Raw genomic sequence first — 20,927 nt, 5'->3', positions numbered from 1 at the left:
CCGAAGACTGTTTTTATATGAGGAGCCATCTTGCATTTATTACTTCCTCCATGGCAGGCAGAAGCTGATTGGGTACAAGCAATGAGAAGAGCCAATCAAAAAGCAGACCCAGAGTTAGAGCCCATACTGTCAATCAACGCGTGTCCCGCCTACATATCATTGTCCATATTGTATCTATACTGACACGTGTGTATGTGTGCGCGTGTGTGCGTGCGTGTGTGTGTGTGTGTGTGTGTGTGTGTGTGTGTGTGTGTGTTTCAGGCTTATTACCTGCAACAGATTTTATAGGCTTAATTTACTAGTCTCAGCCTCTTCTGTTAATTTGCATTACGTCTGCATGAGTACATGATGGCTCTGTGAGTCGAGTATTTACCTAACTCTTTGTACCTTCTTTGTTTTTACCACATTAGAAAATACTGTGAATGTTAGCTGCCTCTTTCTAATTAGTTTGTAATTTGTTTTAAAACAATCGCATACAAATACAGAGCAGCCGTTTAAGGAGGGAGCGGGCCGTTGGTCAGAATCAAACGCATGCGCTCACAACGAACGGTTTTCTCTGCCGAAAAACTTAAATGCTTCTGGTGATTTATTACGTAACCCGTCCTTTTGGAAACATTTTGGATCAACGTTGTATATGAATATGCTGTAATACTTTCCATCAGATTTTGGCGGATATGCAGATACATATGGATATCTAGATTCAGTCTAGTGAAGATGGCGAGCGAAAAGAAAACAATTCAAAACACGTGTGACGAAGAGCAAAATGCCAAAATGACACGTAATCATAATCAACCATAATTTAAAATTGAATTAAATTGTTAATCTGTCATCCACATATGAATGTGGATTTCGTTTATTTAACAGAGTTGATGAAACCCTCCCCCGGTCGCAGCAGCAGGATAGAAAGAGTTGTTCATCGACGTATGGAGCAGAAGGTAAGGTCCTGTAACATACCAAGTCCCGTGAAGTCCAACAAACTCTGACGAATAACATAATTAACTTTGATGCACGGTAGTTGTCATCTCAATCGCTTTTAATGCTCCTTAAATTATTATAATAAAGAGATATGCAAATTATAGCATTCCCAGATGTCAAGGACGGTGGGGAATAAATCATTTGAGTTCTTCTGTCGTACATTTGACGATTTGGGAAAAGAAAATGAAGAACATCAACATAAGAAGGCAAGAGAGGCTTTCATCACCTTACTGCAAGCAGTTTCACATTTTAAGCTAGGTTTTTAGATGCATCCACATCTATTGTTATATATGTAGAATATGTTTTTTGTCTTTACAGAGTGAACAGAACACTGTAATAATTATTGAGGAGAACGATGAGGATTCTGACCCACTCATTCCTGGAGAGATTGTCCAAAGCAGACTAAAGCAAACCCATGTCTTTGTGCCAAGCCTTTCAGCTGGTAAGATAAAGTTAAGGTGGCTATATCACCTGGTTTTTGGAGCATATCCACTAAGAAATTATAATTATTTTGACAGTACCCCAACAACGGCTGGCACAAGCTAATCTGAAGCTGCGTTGCTTAGAAGATGAAGGGCTGTACGTGCAGGATAGACCTAAGGTTCCATGGTGGATCAACAACAAAATGTCCAACCGACTCATTCAACAAGACAAGGTTAACCACTCTACATTTAACAATAATGCACTTTTCAAAAATTGTACATTGCATCCCCATACTACAAATTAGTATGATTTGGGAATGAGATATTACTTGAAAAAAATCACAAAACGAACAGCCAGGCGCCAGGCGGTCATTTCTAGTTTCTCGTTATAAAACATGATTATGCAATATCTAAAATAAGCACACTGCAAAGTACTCTGCAATGTTCTGAACACAGACCATCTGAGTCAAATATAAGGGTAATCTCTCTAAAGTACAGCAATTAAGCTGGTTTCAAAATGGTGAGATCCATTTTTAGGATAAAAAATAACAATAAAAGAGGACAGGTGTGTAGCCACATTCTTACAGTTTATCCCTGTCAACTATTTAGTCCTGTTAAGGTGAGAAATATGTACAGTATATGAATGAACGAGTCAGACCTGAAGGATCTGTTTACTCCCTATTACAGGGAGAGTGTTGGTTCGACCAGAGTGGCTGCCTGAACTCTCTGCCTGACCCAGTGCAGAGGAGCTGCTGTTTCGAGGCAGAACACTCTTCTGCAGGTCCCTCTCCCGGCCTCAGTACCGGATACATAGAGGTTAGGTTAGGGGCTTCATTTGGAAATGTGCCTTCTGATGCAAAACGCTGTCCTTTTAGCTATTTATAACTATTCTCAATGACAGAGGAGAGGGAGGTATTCTTTCTTAAGTTAATGGCACCTGATATGAATAGAGAAGATTGCTATATAAGTAAACGATATAAACTCCTGAGTGTGTAAAATAAACAATATATCACTTAGTAGTGTATACATCATGTATTCACACATATATGTCCAACTAAGATACCATTTGGATATCTTTTTTTAATAATGTCATTATGTAACCTGCTGGCAACCAAAAGTGATTTTTTCTTTACTCTGCACAGCCTTCTACAATAGCCTCAAACACATCTAGTAAATGTGATGCAGCTATGTGGCAGCTTGACCTTAACCTAGCTGGGCTCATATTCACACATCATCCCTTGTTCAGTAGAGAACATGTGTTGGCACAAAACCTGTTAGAGCTCTATGAACTCTACCACAAAAAACGCCAAATGCCAGATGCCACTACTGCACTGCAGGGCAAGGTATTGTTATAACACCAAACATCTGTGCACTTGTTTATGCCAACAATTACAGAAAATGTAATATATTTTAAGTGAACTAAACTAAGTACATTTTTACCATGCAATATTAGCTAAAGGGATTAGAGAAATTGGAAAGTGGTGAACGCGATTGGTTCTTGGCAGGAAACCAGTTGGGAACGAAACAAGAGATAAGGTATGTTTGTTAATATTTCCTGATGTGTATAACTGCTTGGCTGGATATAGCTTTATTTATATATATCATTTTTTTCTTCAGAAGAGATACAGCGAGACAACACAGAGAGATAGAAACAGACTATCTCTTGAAGAACATATGTAATCGGTGGACCACCATTAAAAAACAAAGAGCACAAAATGCGTTCACGAGCACAACTGTCAAATTACAGCTACACAGGTGCACGTCTTTGTTTGTTTTACATATTGTTGCTGTTGGGGCCAATCCCCATTAGTCATCCTTTGGAAATGTTTGAGGTCTTAACTCCCTCATTCCCCTTTAAACAGACTCAAAGACATGGGTGGGAACAAATCCGCAACTCGGAGTGGAAAACCAGAAGAAATATTTGTGGTAATACATTGGCAAGGACAGATGGTGTTGATGTATTGTGTGGGGGTGTACACCAGTGCATCCAATTGAAAGGTTTGCCTGTTACAGACTGCAGATGATGGGGTTTTCAAGCGGCGATTCAGTGATCACCTTGACCAGAAGGAAGAGGATACCTCAGGCCCTGGGGAGCAAATGAAGAATAAGGCCAATCCAGCCATCTTGCGCAGTGAACTGATCCCTGTTCTCTCCAGAACTAGAATCATCACCCCATCACTGAGCTGCCCCCTGTAAGTCCACCATTAACAGAACAACATTAGTCATTGGTTTAGTCTTGGCAGGAATTTAACCCAGAGCTGAAATTCCATTTGCTTTGTTACTTTTGGCTTTTAGAGGCGAAAGAATCAGGAGATACGAGTTGCTACGCCGCAAGATAACAGTGAAAATATTCTACAATGAGAAACTTGTGTCCTTCTCAGATCCTGCGTCTTTAGACAGTGACTTCAGAGTTAACATCCAGCAGATCTTTCACATACGGATAATGCACTGCTCAGAGAATATAATGCTGCAGGTATGTGTACACTAAGCACATTTGTAGAGCCCTTCCCAATCGCAGTCTCAAAGAGCTTCATCCCCCTGTTTTGATATGTGTGTATGTAATCACCTCAGGGGGAATATTGTTCTCCTTGAAATTTTAGATTTGTGAAACTTCAGGACAAAAGAGCACTGAGGTGGCCAAAGTATATTTGCCAATCCCAGATAGAAATGTGCTGTCAAGCTGCACTTCCCTCCTGGAAACTATAGAGTTCAGCAACAAACCAGTTGTCCAGCCCCACTACGAGGGCGTCGGGAGCAGTGAGTTACAACAATTACCATTTATTACAATTCAAAGCAAATTATATTAAAGCGAAGTGAGCAGATGTGTAGACTATTTCAAGTTGTTTTTCTTTTATCATTAGATGTCACATGTATACTAAATGACAAGCAACCAGGATATCTATTGAGCTCTGGCAGGCTGACCTATGGTCTCTCTTGGGCTGTAAAGGAGTCTCGCTTCTCCACGGCGCCCAAAGCAACTAAACCAAATTTTACCAAGTGGGTAAAATCACCATTTTGATAACATCTTTATTTTTTATACAATAACACAATAAGACATTTTGTTGTATCAAACCTCATATACATAGACGTTCATAAGCAATGTGTTGGTTATCTCTGTGTTTTTGTGGAGTTAGTTAAGTGTTTTATAACTGTGTAATCAATCAATCAATCAATACATTCACACTGCATTAAATTCCATGATTTGTAACCGATGTTATGTATAAATGTCTACACCAATGTATCATCCAATTGGATTCATTTTATTTATATTTATATTCAGTTCCCAGACTTGCCAAGTGTTGAAGAGCCATACACATGAAGTGTTACTAGGCCGGCTTAGGGACGTAAACTATGATCCCAACCACCCAGCAAACACAGCAATCCAAGGGCTGCTCTGGGTGAGTGTGGCTCCTGACATTTACCGGCATGTAAATGCCAAGTGCTCGCATACAGTTTTCCCTCGTAGGTTTTGTCTTTTGTTCATTCAGGGCTGCATCCCCTGCTGCTCAACAAATAGCCCCATATATAACAGGAAACAATGTGGGAGCACCAGATACTACATGAACTATGCTATATTTGTTTGGAGTGCAGGAAGCTTGTGAGAGGAGAGATGGAGCAAGGGGATGCTTTCACATGTACGCCTGCGAAGAGGAGTTTGACTTCACCGCAGACGAGGACTTCGATAAGTCCCGGCGGTTTGAGCTCCTTAGGGCCAGGAGTTGTCGTACGGCTCCGCCCAAAGCTATCCCGCTGCACAACAGCCAGATCAGAGACTCCATGTTTGCTTTAACAACACATTTTAAGAAGGTTTCATTACTTCTTGTAGCTTATCATTGCAATGATTCCGAGGCAATTCCCGTGTGTAAACCCATGAGTGACTTATGTTCTGGCGCTGCTCAGGAGTACTCTGCAGTTCCACGTTTTTCACTAGTGGAGGAGGAAGAGGACCAAATCACAAGTCACAAACTGCACAATATTCAACAAACCCAGAGGGTGCACTGTTGTTCTGGTACACGTCGTACATCCAGATTACACTGGCTATTTCCATAACTTGGAAAGTAAACCTCTGATTTTTCTGTATTATGTAAGATGCTCGATTCAGCAAAGAGAAGAATCGATGACATCAGGAAGAAATACAAGCTCTCCGACATTGTCAATGAGCACCATGGGGCCGACTCACCAAAGTGAGTTTTGTGTGATTTAGTGAGTTTGAACACATCTGTATTGTTCTGCTGGATAACAAACTTTGTCCTTGATGCGAGCAGGAAGTCCAGCTGGGATATCTTCAGGGCGCTGCGTCCTCTAAACCCTAGAAGGACCACAATGAGGACGTGGGTTCCCATCTCGCTGCTCGCAGACACACACCTTAGGGTCCGGGTGACTGTCAACAGCGCCGGGGCTCTGCCCGTCCGACAGAAAGATCCCCTCAAGTAAGGACTCCACCTTACATGAGCACATCTCTATTCTTCAGCTGGCAGAAAACATACAGGTGCTTGTTTTGTTTGGGTTCTGGAGGAGGATTCGTACCAGAAATGTATTCTGGTGTGGGCTGCCTGCAACTACCAACAGGGCAACCTTCTCAGAGGAAGAAGTTATTCCTCAGGTAAAAATGAGTTTTTATGAAGATCTGACACAGAGCCAAATTATTTTGAACAAATACAAAATTACCATAGGTAGTATTAAGCAGTATTTAGTGCAATTAACTTTTAAAATTAACTTTCTTTTTTTGTGAAATGTTGCTGTATTGTAACATACTGTATATAGTGCCTCTTTTATCTCATTGTATTAACAGGTTGATGTTCAGCCGTTCTTTGAGGTCAGGTTTCAGGGGATCACATATAAGAGTTGTGTAAGACAGGGACCTAATCCGCACTGGAAGGAGGACTTTACCTTTGACTTCAGGTAATATAACCCCTTTTACTTGTTGTACAGAGTGACTCTCACATAGCAGACTCCAGCTCATATATCATGCTCTCCTATATGACTGCAGGGCCAAAGGTGGGGACTACAGCCTGGAAGGGCTTTCTAGTGCAGAAAATGACATTGTCATAAATATGTTTGATAACATTTCCTTCCAACGTGCTGAGGTATCTTGCACTTTTACGAGCTGGTACACATCTCAAGCAATCAGAATCAACAACTGAAATAACCAGAGATAATTTCCATCCATGACTTCCTTCTTGCTCATTATTTCCACGATTACTTTCTTCTTCTCTCCCTGCTCTGTACCTGCGGGACTCTTTGAATTACAGACTAGTGTACTGAAAGGCTGCGGAGCACAGGTCTTCTCTGGCAGACAATGGCTTGGCTCTGTCACCATACCTTTCAAAACGCTTCTGCAGCAGTCCACGGTGAGGTCTCACACGACCGTGTGCATGCACCGACATTAGTTCACACAGATTAGGTCACGCCAGACCACTGATGGACGGCAGGACCGATATGCCTTCAAATTGTTTTAAGGTGTGTGAGTCGCTTCCCATTGGCCAGCCTCCGCTTCTGCTTGGCTACACCTGGCAGGAGGAGGATTTTTTCAACGACCAGGCAGTTCGGACAGGGGAGAGCTCCCTGGAAGTCTTCATAAATCTGGACCCACCTGTCTCCATAGCTACTGAGCTTTCAGCCAGAGTAGGGTTCTATTGACAGTGTTGGATAAATGGATGCATTGATGGAACCAATTATGATTAACGTTTTGTTACGCAACACTACCTTTGTTCGTTCAGGATGAGGACCAGATTTCACAGTGGTTGGTGCGTACAAGATAGACATTATATTATTTGTAAATAATCCAGAATAATAATTAGAATTATATCTAAATTATTTTAGTTGAATGCTTATTGTTAAGGCGTCTCTAGTTCCCCAGCGACGAAGAGGAGCGGGTGCTGCAGCAGGCCTTTGAGTTTGAGCGCCAATGCAGAGCCACCAGCGAAAAGAAACAATGGGTACCGACCACTGTCTTCAACTCTGACGCTAGACTGGTCCTGGCTACCCGCTTCTTTGGACCACTTGCTCCTCCAAAGGGAATACTACAGGACACTTCACTCAACAGCAAAACTGCTCTAGTAAGGGCTGATTCAGAATTGCACACACAGCTGGAAAGAACTTTAATTGTTAATGTTAAATGTTCTTCCTTGAGAATGTATGACTAAGGTATCTTTTTGATTGAATTTGGATTATGTAAACTAGGATATCCTGGCAATGTTTGTGTCCCTGATTCCAACTGTTCCCTTCCTCTCTGGTGTTGGAAACAGCAGGGAAATGTGGTTCTCCTCTGAGGTACACACATAATTCACTAGAATAAACATTTACACATTTTTCCAAATATGCTTTGACCCAGATTATGTGTGGCGCAAACTCAGATGCGGGCCTCAAACATATGTCTTGAAGGTACCCAACAGTGAAGGTATTTTATTCAGTTGTTGACTTTACCTTTAAGATCACTGTGAACTTGATCCGTTTGACAATTCTACAGCAGTGCCTGGAGCTCGGAGTGGGCAACCCTATGAGCCTGGCGGTACTGCTGTGTAACCTCTTCCACTACCAGCAAGTGGAGGCGTGGCTGCTGCTGGGAAAATCTGTCCTTGAGGTAGCCTTCTACACTGCTATTATGTTGATTATCACTACTGTACCATGCTTAGTTCAGGGCCACACAGAACTATACCAGAATCACAATGTTTCTGTCATTATTTTTGTGCAAAGTAAAAGCAAAGTATGTTCTACAGAGAGAGGCGTCGTATATTCTCACCAAAAACAGCCATACATACTTGGTTTGGAACCCCAGCGATGGAAAGCACTACGACAAATGCGACACGCGTTGCCCTTTGCAGACGGTGAAAGGCCTTGTGAATGGCCATAATGTGAGGGAAGAGGCTCAGACTCATCTGCTGTTTAGCACATGTAGTATAATGACAAAGATCCTAAGTAACACTGATGGATGTGTTTTAGGTGTGGTTTAACGTCCAACGCACAAAGCGAACCTCAGTCATCAACTTTGACTTGTCAGACGCAGGCTCTTGGAAGGCTTTATTCCTCGATGGGTCTCAAGCTGCAACATCTGGATTGGTAAACCATTTATTGAAGTGTCTGAAAATTGTATTTGCATTCATTTTAACAAAGAATCTCTTATACCTTTGAAGTGCCTCTACAAAATGAATCTTCTCCAGCCAATTCAGGTGAAATACCGGCCTGTTAAAATGGAACTGGTACATAGCCTCCAAAGGAGGTAGGTCTAGTGTCCTTGAGCCCTAGTACAGTCTACTCTATATTATTAATATCTATATTACATTCTATATAACAGTACGGGTGTACAGTGTTTCCCCCGGAAAATGTCTTAGTCAAGGAGCAAGGCAAGGTTTGTCTCGTGGCCCTGCGGTATTCAGTGAGGGTTTCAGTTCGCAATAATATATAGAACCGCTTGATGCCGCCGTTTCAGTTCCATTCAAAAAGCTTTATGGCACGACTATTGTTGTGAACAGTATTACCGATGCATTATTTATCTTTATTTTTTGTACCTGATTGAAATATGTTTTCTTCCCCTACGAGAATTTTGTGCTTTTTTAATGCATAATAATAAAAAGAAAATATTTTTTATACATTGCTAGTCAAGGCGGGGCCCCATTGTTAACCAGCGTTAACCACACAGGGCTGGGGGAAACACTGGGTGAATCAGCTGAGAGAACTACAGTGTTTTGCTCTCAATTCCAAAAATAAATAAAGCCCACTATTTACTGATTCACAAGAAGGGATATACTGCTATACTGTGGATATCTTCGGTCCAAGGGTGGAGGTGAAGCTGAGGAACAGCATAATGGAGTGGAGGCTCCCTCACGTCACTCGCTGGAACTCCAAATGCTCGCCAATGCTCAGAGAAGTCCTGGAGCTCCTCGAGAGAGCCCGGTCCTCCGACTCCATCCTGACAGAGACAATCCAGGTCCTGGAGACCATGACAAACTACAAGGTAACCATGGTTGTATTGAGAGCCTGCTTGTTTTGCTAGTAATCCACTGACCATTGTAACCTACTTTTTTTTTTTATCATCTTATCTTAACGACATGTCGTGTGATGTGATTCTATGGCTGAGAATGATTGCATTACTCAATAGGCTTCTACCCCTGTTGAAAAACGTTTATTGTGGAATTTTGTTGACCCCAATACGAAATTGGGGCCTTTGGTTTGTGGGTTCATTAGGTAACTGGATTCCCTCTTCATATGGCCTACCGAGACATGAACTCATTGGTGGACACAGTCTACAACACAGGGATCCACAGCACGGAGATCCCAGACACCTCATTTGCCTTGGCCGTGTACATCCTCCCCTACCCAAACTACATCCTTTCCACATGGGTCTTCTTAGCTCGTCTGGCCAAACGCCAGTAGCCGGTTATGTTGCAGCAGTGAACGACTGAGAAGATGTCTGGGCCACCAGTGAACACAACTAACGGGAATGTTGATCAGATCCTCCGGATGTTTGATACAAAAACAAACATCCGGAGGTCTCATGCATTTCATATATACTATAAATGTATGCACAAATTGTTAGCATTCTCTACTTTTACATTCATGGTATATATGAAATGCATGAGACTTTAATCAAATGTCCGTTTTTTATTAAAAGTTGCATGATAGAAGTGGACAGCCAAATACTTTCATATTCTCTGTACAGAAATTACTTTTTTTTTTCCCAATTAGCCCCCATCCTCCTCCCAGAGGAAAAAAAAGAAGAGTGATTTCCAAGAGGCTTCTGACATATGTTCTTTAAAGTTCCAGAATACGTTATACAATTTCTGGAACAGGTTCATCAAGGTTACATTGCTCAAGAACAAAATTGCTGTGACAACAGTTGAACACAGCCTGAAATACGTTCCTCCCTTCTGTTCCTACCCAGTTTCCCATAGTTCCCAGTTTCGAAAAAAAAGACAAAAAAGTGAAACAATACAGCTTACATTCAACACGTCTGAGGTGGTTTAGCTTAAATAAATACAGCTACACGACTGCTTTTGGTCTCTAGCACAAAATTGTGTGGCAAAATAGGAAGCCGTAGTGGCACTAAACCCACACATACCCTGCTTGTTAATACTCAGTAACTCAATCTCTTCAACAAAAGAAAACACAAAAACACTGCATGCTATTGGAAATGTATACAGCAAGTAGGTATATTGCACATTGTGAACTACTTTAGGATCAAAGTGCTGTATACATACCAACAAGGAAAATAAAAACCATGCCTCTTCATTCAACATGATCCCTTAAGAAGGCACAGACCTCACACACACACACACACACACACACACACACGAGACAGAGACACCCATCACCTATCAAAGCAGGGAGCAGCACAGGGGTGTTTCAGGCTGACCTGGTAGGCTCGATTTGACATGCTAGCCTTTGGCTCCAGGTGGGTGGTAGCGGTGGGGATGTGGCTGTGCTGGGGGGCGATAGGGGCCGGCAGGCCTATGGGCTGGTTGAGGTACCGGTGGCTAGGGGCCACGGCCGGTGGGAGGGCCTGCTGGGGGTAGGGCATCACGGGCCGATGGAGGTACTGGGCCGCGGGGTTGGCCTGCCCTGAAGTGTGGTAGTTGGGGGTTGGAGCTAGCTGCTGCTGCTGCTGCTGCTGGCTTGGAGGAGAACCCTTCTGCTTGTTGGCCTCTTTGACATCACCGTCATGTGCACTAGGAATAAAAACACAAGATGTTCCCTGTCAGGTCACAAATACAATCCTGCAGCAAGACGAGACCCACACAGATTCACATGTCAATGTGTTGCACCTGTTGCACTTCTACAATGAGTCAATAGTTCATGCTGTAGAATAGGGCTCTAGTTCTTGTCGGAGAGGCGAGCGAATTCATTGCAAAAATATGCTGCAATAAGACAAGAATTGCAAATCTTCTCTAGTCCATGTGCTACACATTCATGTCAACACCGGTTTCAATTCGTAATACCAGAAAAGTCGTTGTAGCCATACGACCATTCCATGTAAATGATTTATCCCTCAAACTCAAAGTGTTACCGTTAGTGTGAGTGGCTAATCTGACGGGAGACACTCACACCATGAGTTTCTCGGTGCAGGACACCAGGTTGTCCCAGGTATAGGCTGTGAGACGCTGAAGGCGCGGGGGCCATGTGGGGGACAGGTGGAGGATGAGGCGGGAGGAGGCCAGACATGCTGCAGCCACCAGTGACGGGGCGAAGCACAGAAACACATGGTCTGGTAAGGAAGCGACAGAAGATGGGCCTTAGCGCCTGCAACGGGGGTAAGGTACAGTTGTCAAGTTGGCGTGTTTCTTTTTTTTTCATCTTTATGGGTATGGATTAGAGGAATAGTCGGGGTGTGCCAGCAAAGTTTGAACAGAGCTTGTGTGTGTGTAAATGCAGCCGTTGAGGAAATAATCTGATTGTAATCCATCAGCCAAGGGTCATGGTAAAAAAGGATTTGGTTATATTGCTTACATCTAACTATAAATAGGTGTGCTTCCTGTTGATATGAATCCTTAACCGAATTTACTTCTTTTTTTTAATGAACAGTACACATTTTATTCAAAATTGATTTTGAAGTTGATAGTTATTATCCTTTCAATGTCGTCTCATCTGTTAAGAGAAAATCTAATAAATGGTGTAGTTAGTTACTCTATGCATTTAAATACTTCAGTGACAGTGTTGCCAGCTGCTTGCCTTGTAAGGATACCTCCAGGAAGTAGTCAGCATATTTGGCCAAGAACAGCTTTGTTTTGTCCAGGCAGCCGATAGGCCAACCGTTATGGAGGTCTGCCTCGTGCACAGCGATGGACAGGTAGAACTCGATGAAGTGGGCCGCGGTCGGCAGATACAGGTTCCACTGGAAGGTCTCCAGCAGCAGCAGCTCCATGTGCAGCAGGCCCTGCTTGGTGAGCACCAGGTTCATGGAGCTCATGCACCCAAGGCTGTTCAGCGTCTCCAACTTGGGCAGCCGGTCTTCCCTCTCCTCAAACTTACCTGCAATGAAATAAAGAAAATATCACAATCAATGAAGACTTGATGTTCGATTGAATTTGTCCTTGCCAAAGTGTGATGGTGGCATGCATTACTGGACCAAGTCATGATGATGAATATGTAAAAAAGTAAAACATTCTATGTAAAACACGTGTGTTGAAATACTTACTGGCCAGAAGAAGGCATGACAAGGAGACCATGTGAAGCTGCTGCACAGTGATATCATAGCGGTCCATAAAAAGATCCAACAGGTAAACGGCAAGATGTCTGGCGGCTGGACATAGCCTGAAGCGATTACAGACGACCGCTATGAGGTCTGCGAAGTATCGTCTTAAATTCAGCTGAGGAGACTGTCCTTTGAAGGAGGGTAATTTGAGCTCCTGTAAACAACGTGAGTGAGATATCAGAAATGAATAGTGTGTCTGCGATGGAGTTAACCACCTTTGACGGTTTAAACAAAACTTGTATTACTTTATATCGTAGAGCATGGTATATATCAGCAGCAAGATGTCCTTTCCACCATTGGTCCTCAAGCTCCATTTAAGAGAACACTTCGTAGACCCTTGTCATTGGAAAATATCAAAGGGCAGTTAATTCATTAATTAACTTAAATCATCATGACACACTGCATGTGAGGAGGAAACCAGAGCTTGTTGGTTACTCGCATGCAGCAATCTGGTTGTGGACTGGAACTCAGATCACTCATTCAATGTATTTCTATTAACATAGACATGGTGATTGCAGGCAAACTCAACTCACCCGGCTCGCACATAAAGTGAGGCGGTTTTTCAGCAATGTTTCACTTGAAAAAAACGTTACTTTAACTTTATGTTTGCCGCATTGTCACATGCATTGCTGGCGATGTTGAAGTACCGGGAGACGGCGAGTTTTTGAGCTAGCACGCGTTCGGTGAACACGGCTACTCTCAAACAACAACGAGCAGGAGAGCACAAGTCACGCTGCAGCCAATTAGAAGTTCGCTTACAACTAGGATGGACGCCCAATCACGGGTGGGGAGTCACGTTACATGGTCGAATCCATAGAAATCGTCAAATCCAATGCATCCCTGCGTCGCCACAATGTCTCGCTGTACAATGAATGCGATGTCAGCATGTTGTCACCTCAACGATGTATGGATAAAGGGAGAATAGGTCAAATAGAGTGAATGGGTTGGCCTTTAGAAAACGCATGAAATTAGTAAAATAGTCAAAAGAGATAGATCGAGGCCTCTTGAGCCCCTCCCCATAGTCTAATTGTTAGCTCGTTAATTAGTTTATCATTTGAAAAAAATACCAATTAAGGCTATCCTTTAGGTCTGATCCCATAATATAGGATCATATAATACACACAAGGACTGAAGCATTCAAATATGAAAGAAATTGGAAAGCATGCGATAGCCATCTTATCCTGATCAAATATCAACTACTATCATACATAAGTTTGACGTTCCTTTATAAATAATTAATGAATAAAGTAAGCATAGATCAAGGGATGTAAGTCAAGGAGCTAGAACTGTTTTCACAACATCTATACCCAGTTGTTCACTGGCTGCACCTTATAGTCCTAGACACAGTCACACTAGTACAACCTGGTTAAGTCACCGGCCACCCTGATATAGTCACTAACTACCCTGGTAAAGTCAATAGTCACCGATTGTTTGCACTGGCAGGTGTTCTCGGAGCATCCCTGCGCTGACCACCAGACTCAATCAAACAGCGTTCCCCCCCATCCGGGAGCCGGAGACCACATACACACTTCCACATACACACACACACACACACACACACACACACACACACACACACACACAGGAGTGACCTTGTCGGAGGTCCACACCGGCACACCCGGAGCCGCGGGGGAGCTGGCGGGGGTTTCAGGTGCCTTGCTCAAGGGCACCTCATCCGTGGAAGAGGACGTAGGAGACTGCTGCACAACTACCCCCGTCCACATTTTGTGCCACCCTCCGGTTAGCGGTCCAACTCATTAACCAGTGGGCCACGGATGCTTTGTTGGTCAACACTAGACCCGGACAACCCCAATTATGACCCCAAGCTGCTGGGGAAGGCGAGCTCGGTGGTTGGGCTGAGGACGAGAAGATCCAGGCCACCGTGGATAACTCCCGGCCAGGCTCTGCGCTATGAACCGAGGAGGGTTCAGCCTCATGGCTCCTCCCTCCACCATCTGCAAACCCAGCATCATGCAACAGTTTTTGGACTGCGAAGATGACCCTATGTAGCGACCGCCCATATACTGCATTCTTTTCTTTCATGTTGTTTGATAGGCTCCATTATGCATTACCGGTATATAGGCTATTATTAGTATTATAACCTATGATTTTTTTATATTATTATATTACTTATTTTAACCTATTGAACGATAAAAAAGACTGTATTGTCATGCCAATTGGTCCATTCCTAGGTTCAATAATGTCTGCATCTTAAATAGTCCAATAGTCCCATGTCTATTCATATCATTAATATTAGGCTATTCTGATTCTAATAATTAAATAAAGAACAATCTCAAAATTAACCTTGAATTGCTAATAAATGTTTACAACTACTATTCCATTATCTAGGGAGATTTTAAAGATTAAAAAGATGCATTTATAGTAAGATATTTAAATGAAATAACAATCAGCATAGGTTATAAATGAATACAATCAATTTAAACATGTAAATGCTAAATCAAATAATTTCACAAATACATTGTTTTGTGAAATTAATTAACAGAAGCCTAATTTGCACACATTAGGGAAAGGGAGTTTTAAAACTACGTCTTTCATGAAGGTTTTGTACGTGATGACTTGTACTGCCGCTCCGTTAAGCAAATTGCAGTCAGGCGAATTTACGAAGAAAAAAATGGGTTGAAACCCTTGGAAGTATTTTCATACCTAGTTGAAACCATGTTGAAAACCGGTCCAGACCACAGTGACACCAGGTTGAAACCCCGTTAAAGCCAGACAGCAGGTTGAAACCCGGGTAGAGCAGAGACAGGCCGTGAGGGACAGCAGGGAGTGGGGGTAGCGGTCTGTAAACACGGCGGAAGTGTTCCTCCAGGCACTGGGGGAGACATTGAAGCCTTTATTCGGGACACCTAGGGGTGGTCGGTACCGTTTTCCGCGAGGTACCCTCTTTTACCCACCTTGGAAACCTTCCAAATATCTGGCCATTGTTTTTTCAGACAACCGCAAACATGTAGAATACAATGCCTTTTTATTTATTCATGTTAAACAAATTTTGACAGCTTTAATTTGCCTTTTTTTTTATATGGAAGCCTGTGCGTGGGACCTGTTTTGTTCGATCAATCCAGCTGAACACACACTTTACAAATAGTTATTGTGTAGGCCTGTCCTATGAGCGAGTCTTCTCCACTGACGGTCTACTCTCCGGCTGTGGAAGTAAGGAGCTCAGGGCTGTAATCCCCGGATGAAACCATCATGGCTGCCGTTCGCTGAGCTGTCAAGCTCTCTACAAAAGAAAGGTAAAAACACCGAGGGAAGTATGTAAACGTCGGATATTCGTCTTTAATCGACACCGGCGGGGGCTTTCTCTGCAGTATTAACTTTGTGCAAAGCAAACGAACCGGAATAACTTTGGACCATACGCTTTTTTTTTTGTTGCGTTACTCCGTCTTTTAAGCTCTTGTGCGTCATGTTAATTCAAACCAACTCCAACGCGAAGTGGAATAACGTCCATCCCTTGAGTAATGGTGTCCCTCCGAAAGTAAACTGTTCTGTTTCAGACGAGTTGTACGCCGACGGGACGCCATCGCGGGCCACAACTTGCGTCTCACTTGTTAATACGTTACTCTCGGGGTGTTTGTTAGTCACAAAGACCGTCGCATCACTTTGTTGTGGTTAAGACAGATTGCACAATGGCGGCGCCGGGATGCCCGGATTAATCGTATTTGACGAAGCCCTAATTAAACGTTTGTTTGATCATTGGCGTGTCTCCTGATTTGTTGCAACTTTGTTTCGACTTGACTGAAGTGCAACTAATGGCGAGGCGGCTTTGTTTTAGTAGAAGGGCGATGTGAACAGGTGGTTTAAATTGAACATATTTCGCGTATCTGGTGGATAATCGAGTTGTGTATTTCAGCAGAATTGGTCTATACGGTATCACTGTAAAGGCGTTATACACTTTAAGCCGCGTAGAGCATTGGTTTAAAGGGAAATACCCTTTTACGTTTCTGTCTTCGACTTAATTGCTAGCAATTGTTTGTGAGTTGAGTAGGTTATTCAATTACATTTACATAGACATCACTCAATTCCTATGGCCATTATCAATAGGCTATGTTTGAAATTAACTTAAAATGATGTCAAGATTCTAGACATGGACCACACTCAAAAGGGTTTTATTTATTCTCCCAAAAATGTCATGCGTTGACATTTTCTTTAACTTCACAGATAGCTGATTAGAAATGGATTCGGCAGACATGTGTGCGGCTGTATCTTCAGGGGACGATAATCAGCTTGTCAAGAAGAAAAGAGATTGGCACAAACGACTTCGCCTCAGGAAGACGGCCATGCAGCCCCAGACAATGCAAGGTCGAGATAAGGCCGGACAAAAGAAGATAGCGAAGCGGCGGGAGCCAAACACAGACTGTCCTCCGTCGAATGGGCCCCTGAACAAGGCGAAACGGGGGCAACATAAGGCTCACAACAGTCCCAGTATGCTCAGGTTCAAATGTTCACGGTGCAACGACCACTCAGAGTTTGTTCCCAAGGAACTCGCGAGACACTTTCAGGAGAAGCACAAGGGAAATCAGCCCGATTTCTCTTGTCATGTTTGTTCTTTTAGAGCACATGAATTCTCCTCCCTTCAGGTCCATTTGTTAAGCCACAAGGACACTTTTCCGAGCTGCAACATTTGTAAAGACAATGTACAGCGAACGCTGCCGGAGTACTGCTCACATCTGACCTCATGTCACTGCCGAAAGGGCAGATTTTCATGTGAACTGTGTGATAAGTTCTCCACCCGTGAAGTGCATGTGTTTTTACAGCATATGTATCTTCATGACTTGCCTATGGAAGAAAGGGGTGAATTGGACCTTTCCCTTCACACAATAGACTTTATGAAACCAGTCAGATCTAAAGCAGCTGGTCCAGGCCTTCAGTGCCAGTACTGTGGCTACCGAGGGCCCAGTAAACGCCTGATCACTAAGCACATGAACGCTGTCCATGCAGGCGAGACAGCCGACCACAACATGAAGGAGCTCCGCCATATTACAAACAATCCACACCAGTCGGCTCCTAAGATGAGGAACAGAGTGACCCGGAATACAGCCGGGGACATGCGCTGGCTGTCCAAAGACTGCCTCTCCATGCCCGGTAGAGAATTCCTGGACAAATATTGCAGCCTGTCAAGTCCAGAGAGGACGCTAGAGGAGACGCAACAGTTTTTGGTGAGGTCCGCAGTTGGAGAGACGGACGACCAGAAGTGGACCAAAGCTCTCCAGAGTGTGCTGTCAAGTTTCCCTCAGGACTTAAACATGCATCCGAAGCTAGAGAACGCTATGATGTCCAACAGCAGCAAGGATCTCAATGTCCTCATGGTCAAAAATAAGCTAAAGGTTCCCCAGAGTTCTGGCACCTACGTTAAAAAGACTACGCCTCCAGAAAAGATAGAAACCTCTCCCTCGGAGAGTGCCCACCTCGACACTAATTGTGTATTCGACCCAAACAGAGGTCAACCTCAATTAGGCAATGACCAAACCCACTGCCCAGGAACTCAAAATAATGCCAACGAGGATCCTTCCATCACGGCCATGCCAGAGTCTGCTGCGGGTCGTCCCATTCAGGAAAACCGAGAGAATCAGGAATTGAGGCTCCACCAAAATGTGGAGGAACACGCTAGAAATGGCAAGGAGATCAAATGTGATAATTCCTGTGAGGATGAACTCCATGCCGCCAAAGAGCCAAAGGCGGCGAACAAGCGAGATACCCGAGTGTCGGCCCAACGTAAATATAGGGGCAGAAGAGGTGGCCGGGCGGAAAAGAGCAGACCAAAGGCGCTGGAGAAACAGCTGCAAGGCCTTGGTCTGAAGCTGGTTCTGAAGAAGGACCCGGTCAAGAACAAGCAGTGGATGTCGCAGAGCCCCCTCCTGCCCCCGGAGGCTTGCCTAGCAGGCGACCGTCATGGGGTACTCCCCTCCCTGCCAGCTATGGAGCAACCAGGGCAGCCTCCCGTCAACGAGCCATCGGAAGAAAACTGTAAAGTGAGTCTGAAGGAGTGCTGCAGAGCTCCACACACGGACCTGCACAGCGCCTTGGAGTCCATCGCGCTGCAGTCCCCGCCACGACCCGGGGAACTCTTCTCAGTGACGCGGGGTCAGTGCTGCGGGAATGGGAACGTTCACAGAATGGACGCTTCGGTTCCCTCCGATGGCACCGGGAAGCCAAAGAGTCAGTTTGCCTCGACCAATGGGTTTGCTGAAAACCGAAATATTCCCACTGCCACCTTTGGAGCGTCGGGGGGGAACATCAGAGGTATGGACCGCTCGGCGCTCGGCAGAAAGGAGAGCGGATCTATCGACGCCGTGAACCCGCTTAGGAACAATGGCGCCATATCCTCCCGTGCTGCCGAAGCCTTGGTCCCATCGCTGGGTAAGATGATGCATGTGCACCTCACCTGTGACAGTAATACATTGCTTTGGAAATTAATCAGTGCATTTTCTAAGAAAGATCTAAAAATAAATAATAAAACATAAAATGTGTGAGCAAACGCGTCAACATCTGTCCCTCCAATATGAATATTTCCTCCCTCACATTCCTCTCCCCGTCGGCGCAGGCCCCCCGGTGCTCTCCTCCCAGTCCCTGAGCCCCCACCCCTCTCCGCCCAAGGACCACGGCCCCCCGCCCGGCCACACCACGCCCAGCGTCAGCGACCGCCTCTGGCGAGTGGCCCCCAGGACGGCGGAGCGGACCCTGAAGCTGACCCCCCTCCGCCCGGGCCAGGCGGTGAAGCGGCCGCGCGGAGAGCAGCCCGTGGTGGTGCTGAACCACCCGGACGCCGCCCCCCCCCAGGTGGTCCGGCTCATGGCGGCGGTCCACAGGCACCGGGGGGCCGTGCAGCGGGTGGTGCTGTCCCGCCGAACGCTGGACTCCATCTCCCCGCCGGCTCGGGGCGCCGGGGCCGCGGCTCCGCCCTCCGGAGCCCCGCCCGCCGCCGCTCGTCGCCCCGGCAGGGTGCGCGAGAGGTTCCTCCTGAAGCTGAGGCTGAGGCGCACCAGCAGGAGGAAGTACCGGGTGGTCCGCGGGGCGGGGGACGCGGCGGACCCCGCGGTGGCGTTCCGCTGCTGGTTCTGCGGACGGGGCTTCGGGAGCCGGGACTCGTGGAGCGGCCACCAGCAGCGCCACCTGATGGAGTGGAGGCCAAACTGTGAAGAGACGGACATGTCGCCCACACTGGAAAAAGTACACTGAAACTTAATGTGACGTCTTCTCTTTCTCTTTTATGTCTTAAGTACAAAATAGTCGCGAGAAGAACTGCATTGGCAAGCTTCCTAGAGGATTTGTATACTCAGGGTCATTTAAACATTAGCTTTAGTTTCCCCGCAAGTAGTTTGTGGGTGAATCTATTTTTAGAATTTGTTTATAAAATACTGCAGTAAGTTGGGAGTCGAAGTCATCGGTCTCGGATCGCCGTTATTCGGTCGCGGCAAATGGCTTCGATATTTGATCTATTTACACTGTCTTGCAGGTGATTTCATGAAACACTGATATGCACGTGCCCTGCCGCCCGGTCTCTGCCGTGCGGGTCAGCTGTACATTGTGGTGGCGAGCATATTTATGTGTGGGGGGGGGGGGACGCCGGGCTCCCCGATTTACTGGGAAATACCAAAACTATTTGTTCATGCTTTTATTTATGTTTTAATTTTTTAAGGTTGTTGGATTTACTGAAGTTCCAAAGTATGTTTTTGATTCTAGAATATTTCTGTTGACAGTAAATTGTCCAAAGAATACGATGTCTAAAAACGAACCTGTGTTAGGGAATGTCAATGAGTAAATAGAAAATATTTGGCTTTGATATGTGGATTTTAAACACATAGTTATTGATCATTATAAGTTCGATTTTTTTTTTTTACTTGAAATAAAACAAAACAAAAAAAAAAATGCACTATGGGAGATTTTCCCATTACCTCACCTTTTATAAGGCCTATGACAATCTCAGCCTCAGTGTCCATCTGCTGTATAATAATCCTTCTATATGCAGGAAAAGATAATTCAGCCAAGGACCATTGGACAAATTTAACTCAAACCATGAAGCCCAGCAGATGAGCGAATGCTCAAATAATCATTGACAATGTGATATATTTGTACATATATATTTTTTGAGTTACAAAGGATCTATAACTGTACATACATTCTGAGAGGTACTGTACAAAATATTTACCTGAGAATTTTCTGTCACCAAGTGCCTAGTATTTTTATTTAATTTGCTATGCATTCAATCTGCATTCAAATGACAGCATTACATGTTAAACCCCATAATAAATGGACATAGTTTGTGAATTCATTGTTTCATCATTATTGTAGACACATTACTCAAAACACGCATTATCTTTAAT

The 20,927-nt window shown here is 44.4% G+C and overlaps 3 protein-coding genes across 3 annotated transcripts; 2 read left to right on the top strand and 1 right to left on the bottom strand.

Annotated features, from left to right (window-relative positions):
• Window positions 1–3,269: 3,269 nt before the first annotated feature.
• On the top strand, window positions 3,270–9,770 carry LOC307070695 (protein CC2D2B-like; the record flags this gene model as incomplete). The annotated part of the gene is made up of 24 exons (XM_079729294.1): window positions 3,270–3,323; window positions 3,411–3,589; window positions 3,693–3,870; window positions 3,998–4,154; window positions 4,259–4,394; window positions 4,678–4,795; window positions 4,989–5,204; window positions 5,298–5,390; window positions 5,487–5,581; window positions 5,663–5,827; window positions 5,913–6,000; window positions 6,190–6,299; window positions 6,388–6,484; window positions 6,650–6,748; window positions 6,858–7,022; window positions 7,118–7,144; window positions 7,250–7,456; window positions 7,581–7,670; window positions 7,867–7,980; window positions 8,117–8,251; window positions 8,340–8,456; window positions 8,558–8,616; window positions 9,174–9,351; window positions 9,582–9,770. 24 exons carry the CDS (start codon window positions 3,270–3,272, stop codon window positions 9,768–9,770), a joined length of 3,066 nt encoding a protein of 1,021 aa, XP_079585420.1.
• A 421-nt stretch (window positions 9,771–10,191) lies between these two features.
• ccnj (cyclin J) lies at window positions 10,192–14,189 on the bottom strand. Its single transcript, XM_079729297.1, has 5 exons — window positions 12,831–14,189; window positions 12,529–12,739; window positions 12,063–12,362; window positions 11,439–11,598; window positions 10,192–11,062 (listed from the first exon to the last, which is right to left on the bottom strand). The coding sequence occupies exons 1-5, from the start codon at window positions 12,897–12,899 to the stop codon at window positions 10,705–10,707; spliced, it is 1,098 nt and encodes a 365-aa protein (XP_079585423.1). The 5' UTR covers window positions 12,900–14,189; the 3' UTR covers window positions 10,192–10,704.
• Window positions 14,190–15,494: 1,305 nt separating this feature from the next.
• Window positions 15,495–20,883, top strand: znf518a (zinc finger protein 518A). The gene is made up of 3 exons (XM_079729293.1): window positions 15,495–15,839; window positions 16,765–18,963; window positions 19,148–20,883. Exons 2-3 carry the CDS (start codon window positions 16,779–16,781, stop codon window positions 19,780–19,782), a joined length of 2,820 nt encoding a protein of 939 aa, XP_079585419.1. The 5' UTR covers window positions 15,495–15,839; window positions 16,765–16,778; the 3' UTR covers window positions 19,783–20,883.
• The last annotated feature ends 44 nt before the right edge of the window (window positions 20,884–20,927 follow it).

The sequence above is a fragment of the Pollachius pollachius genome, assembly GCF_949987615.1.
Source record: "Pollachius pollachius genome assembly, chromosome: 2".
Classification (NCBI taxonomy): domain Eukaryota; kingdom Metazoa; phylum Chordata; class Actinopteri; order Gadiformes; family Gadidae; genus Pollachius; species Pollachius pollachius.
This window is presented reverse-complemented; position numbering and strand designations above follow the sequence as displayed.

Excerpts from the sequence above, each read along its gene's own strand:
- ccnj (XM_079729297.1), bottom strand. The coding sequence starts at position 12,899 with ATGGAGCTTGAGGACCAATGGTGGAAAGGACATCTTGCTGCTGATATA. Across the intron at positions 12,363-12,528 it reads GTCATGCCTTCTTCTGGCCA|GTAAGTTTGAGGAGAGGGAA; the intron begins GTAAGTATTTCA and ends ATTTCATTGCAG. Across the intron at positions 11,599-12,062 it reads CCTGGAGGTATCCTTACAAG|ACCATGTGTTTCTGTGCTTC; the intron begins GCAAGCAGCTGG and ends CTTCCTTACCAG.
- znf518a (XM_079729293.1), top strand. The coding sequence starts at position 16,779 with ATGGATTCGGCAGACATGTGTGCGGCTGTATCTTCAGGGGACGATAAT. Across the intron at positions 18,964-19,147 it reads AGCCTTGGTCCCATCGCTGG|GCCCCCCGGTGCTCTCCTCC; the intron begins GTAAGATGATGC and ends CCGTCGGCGCAG.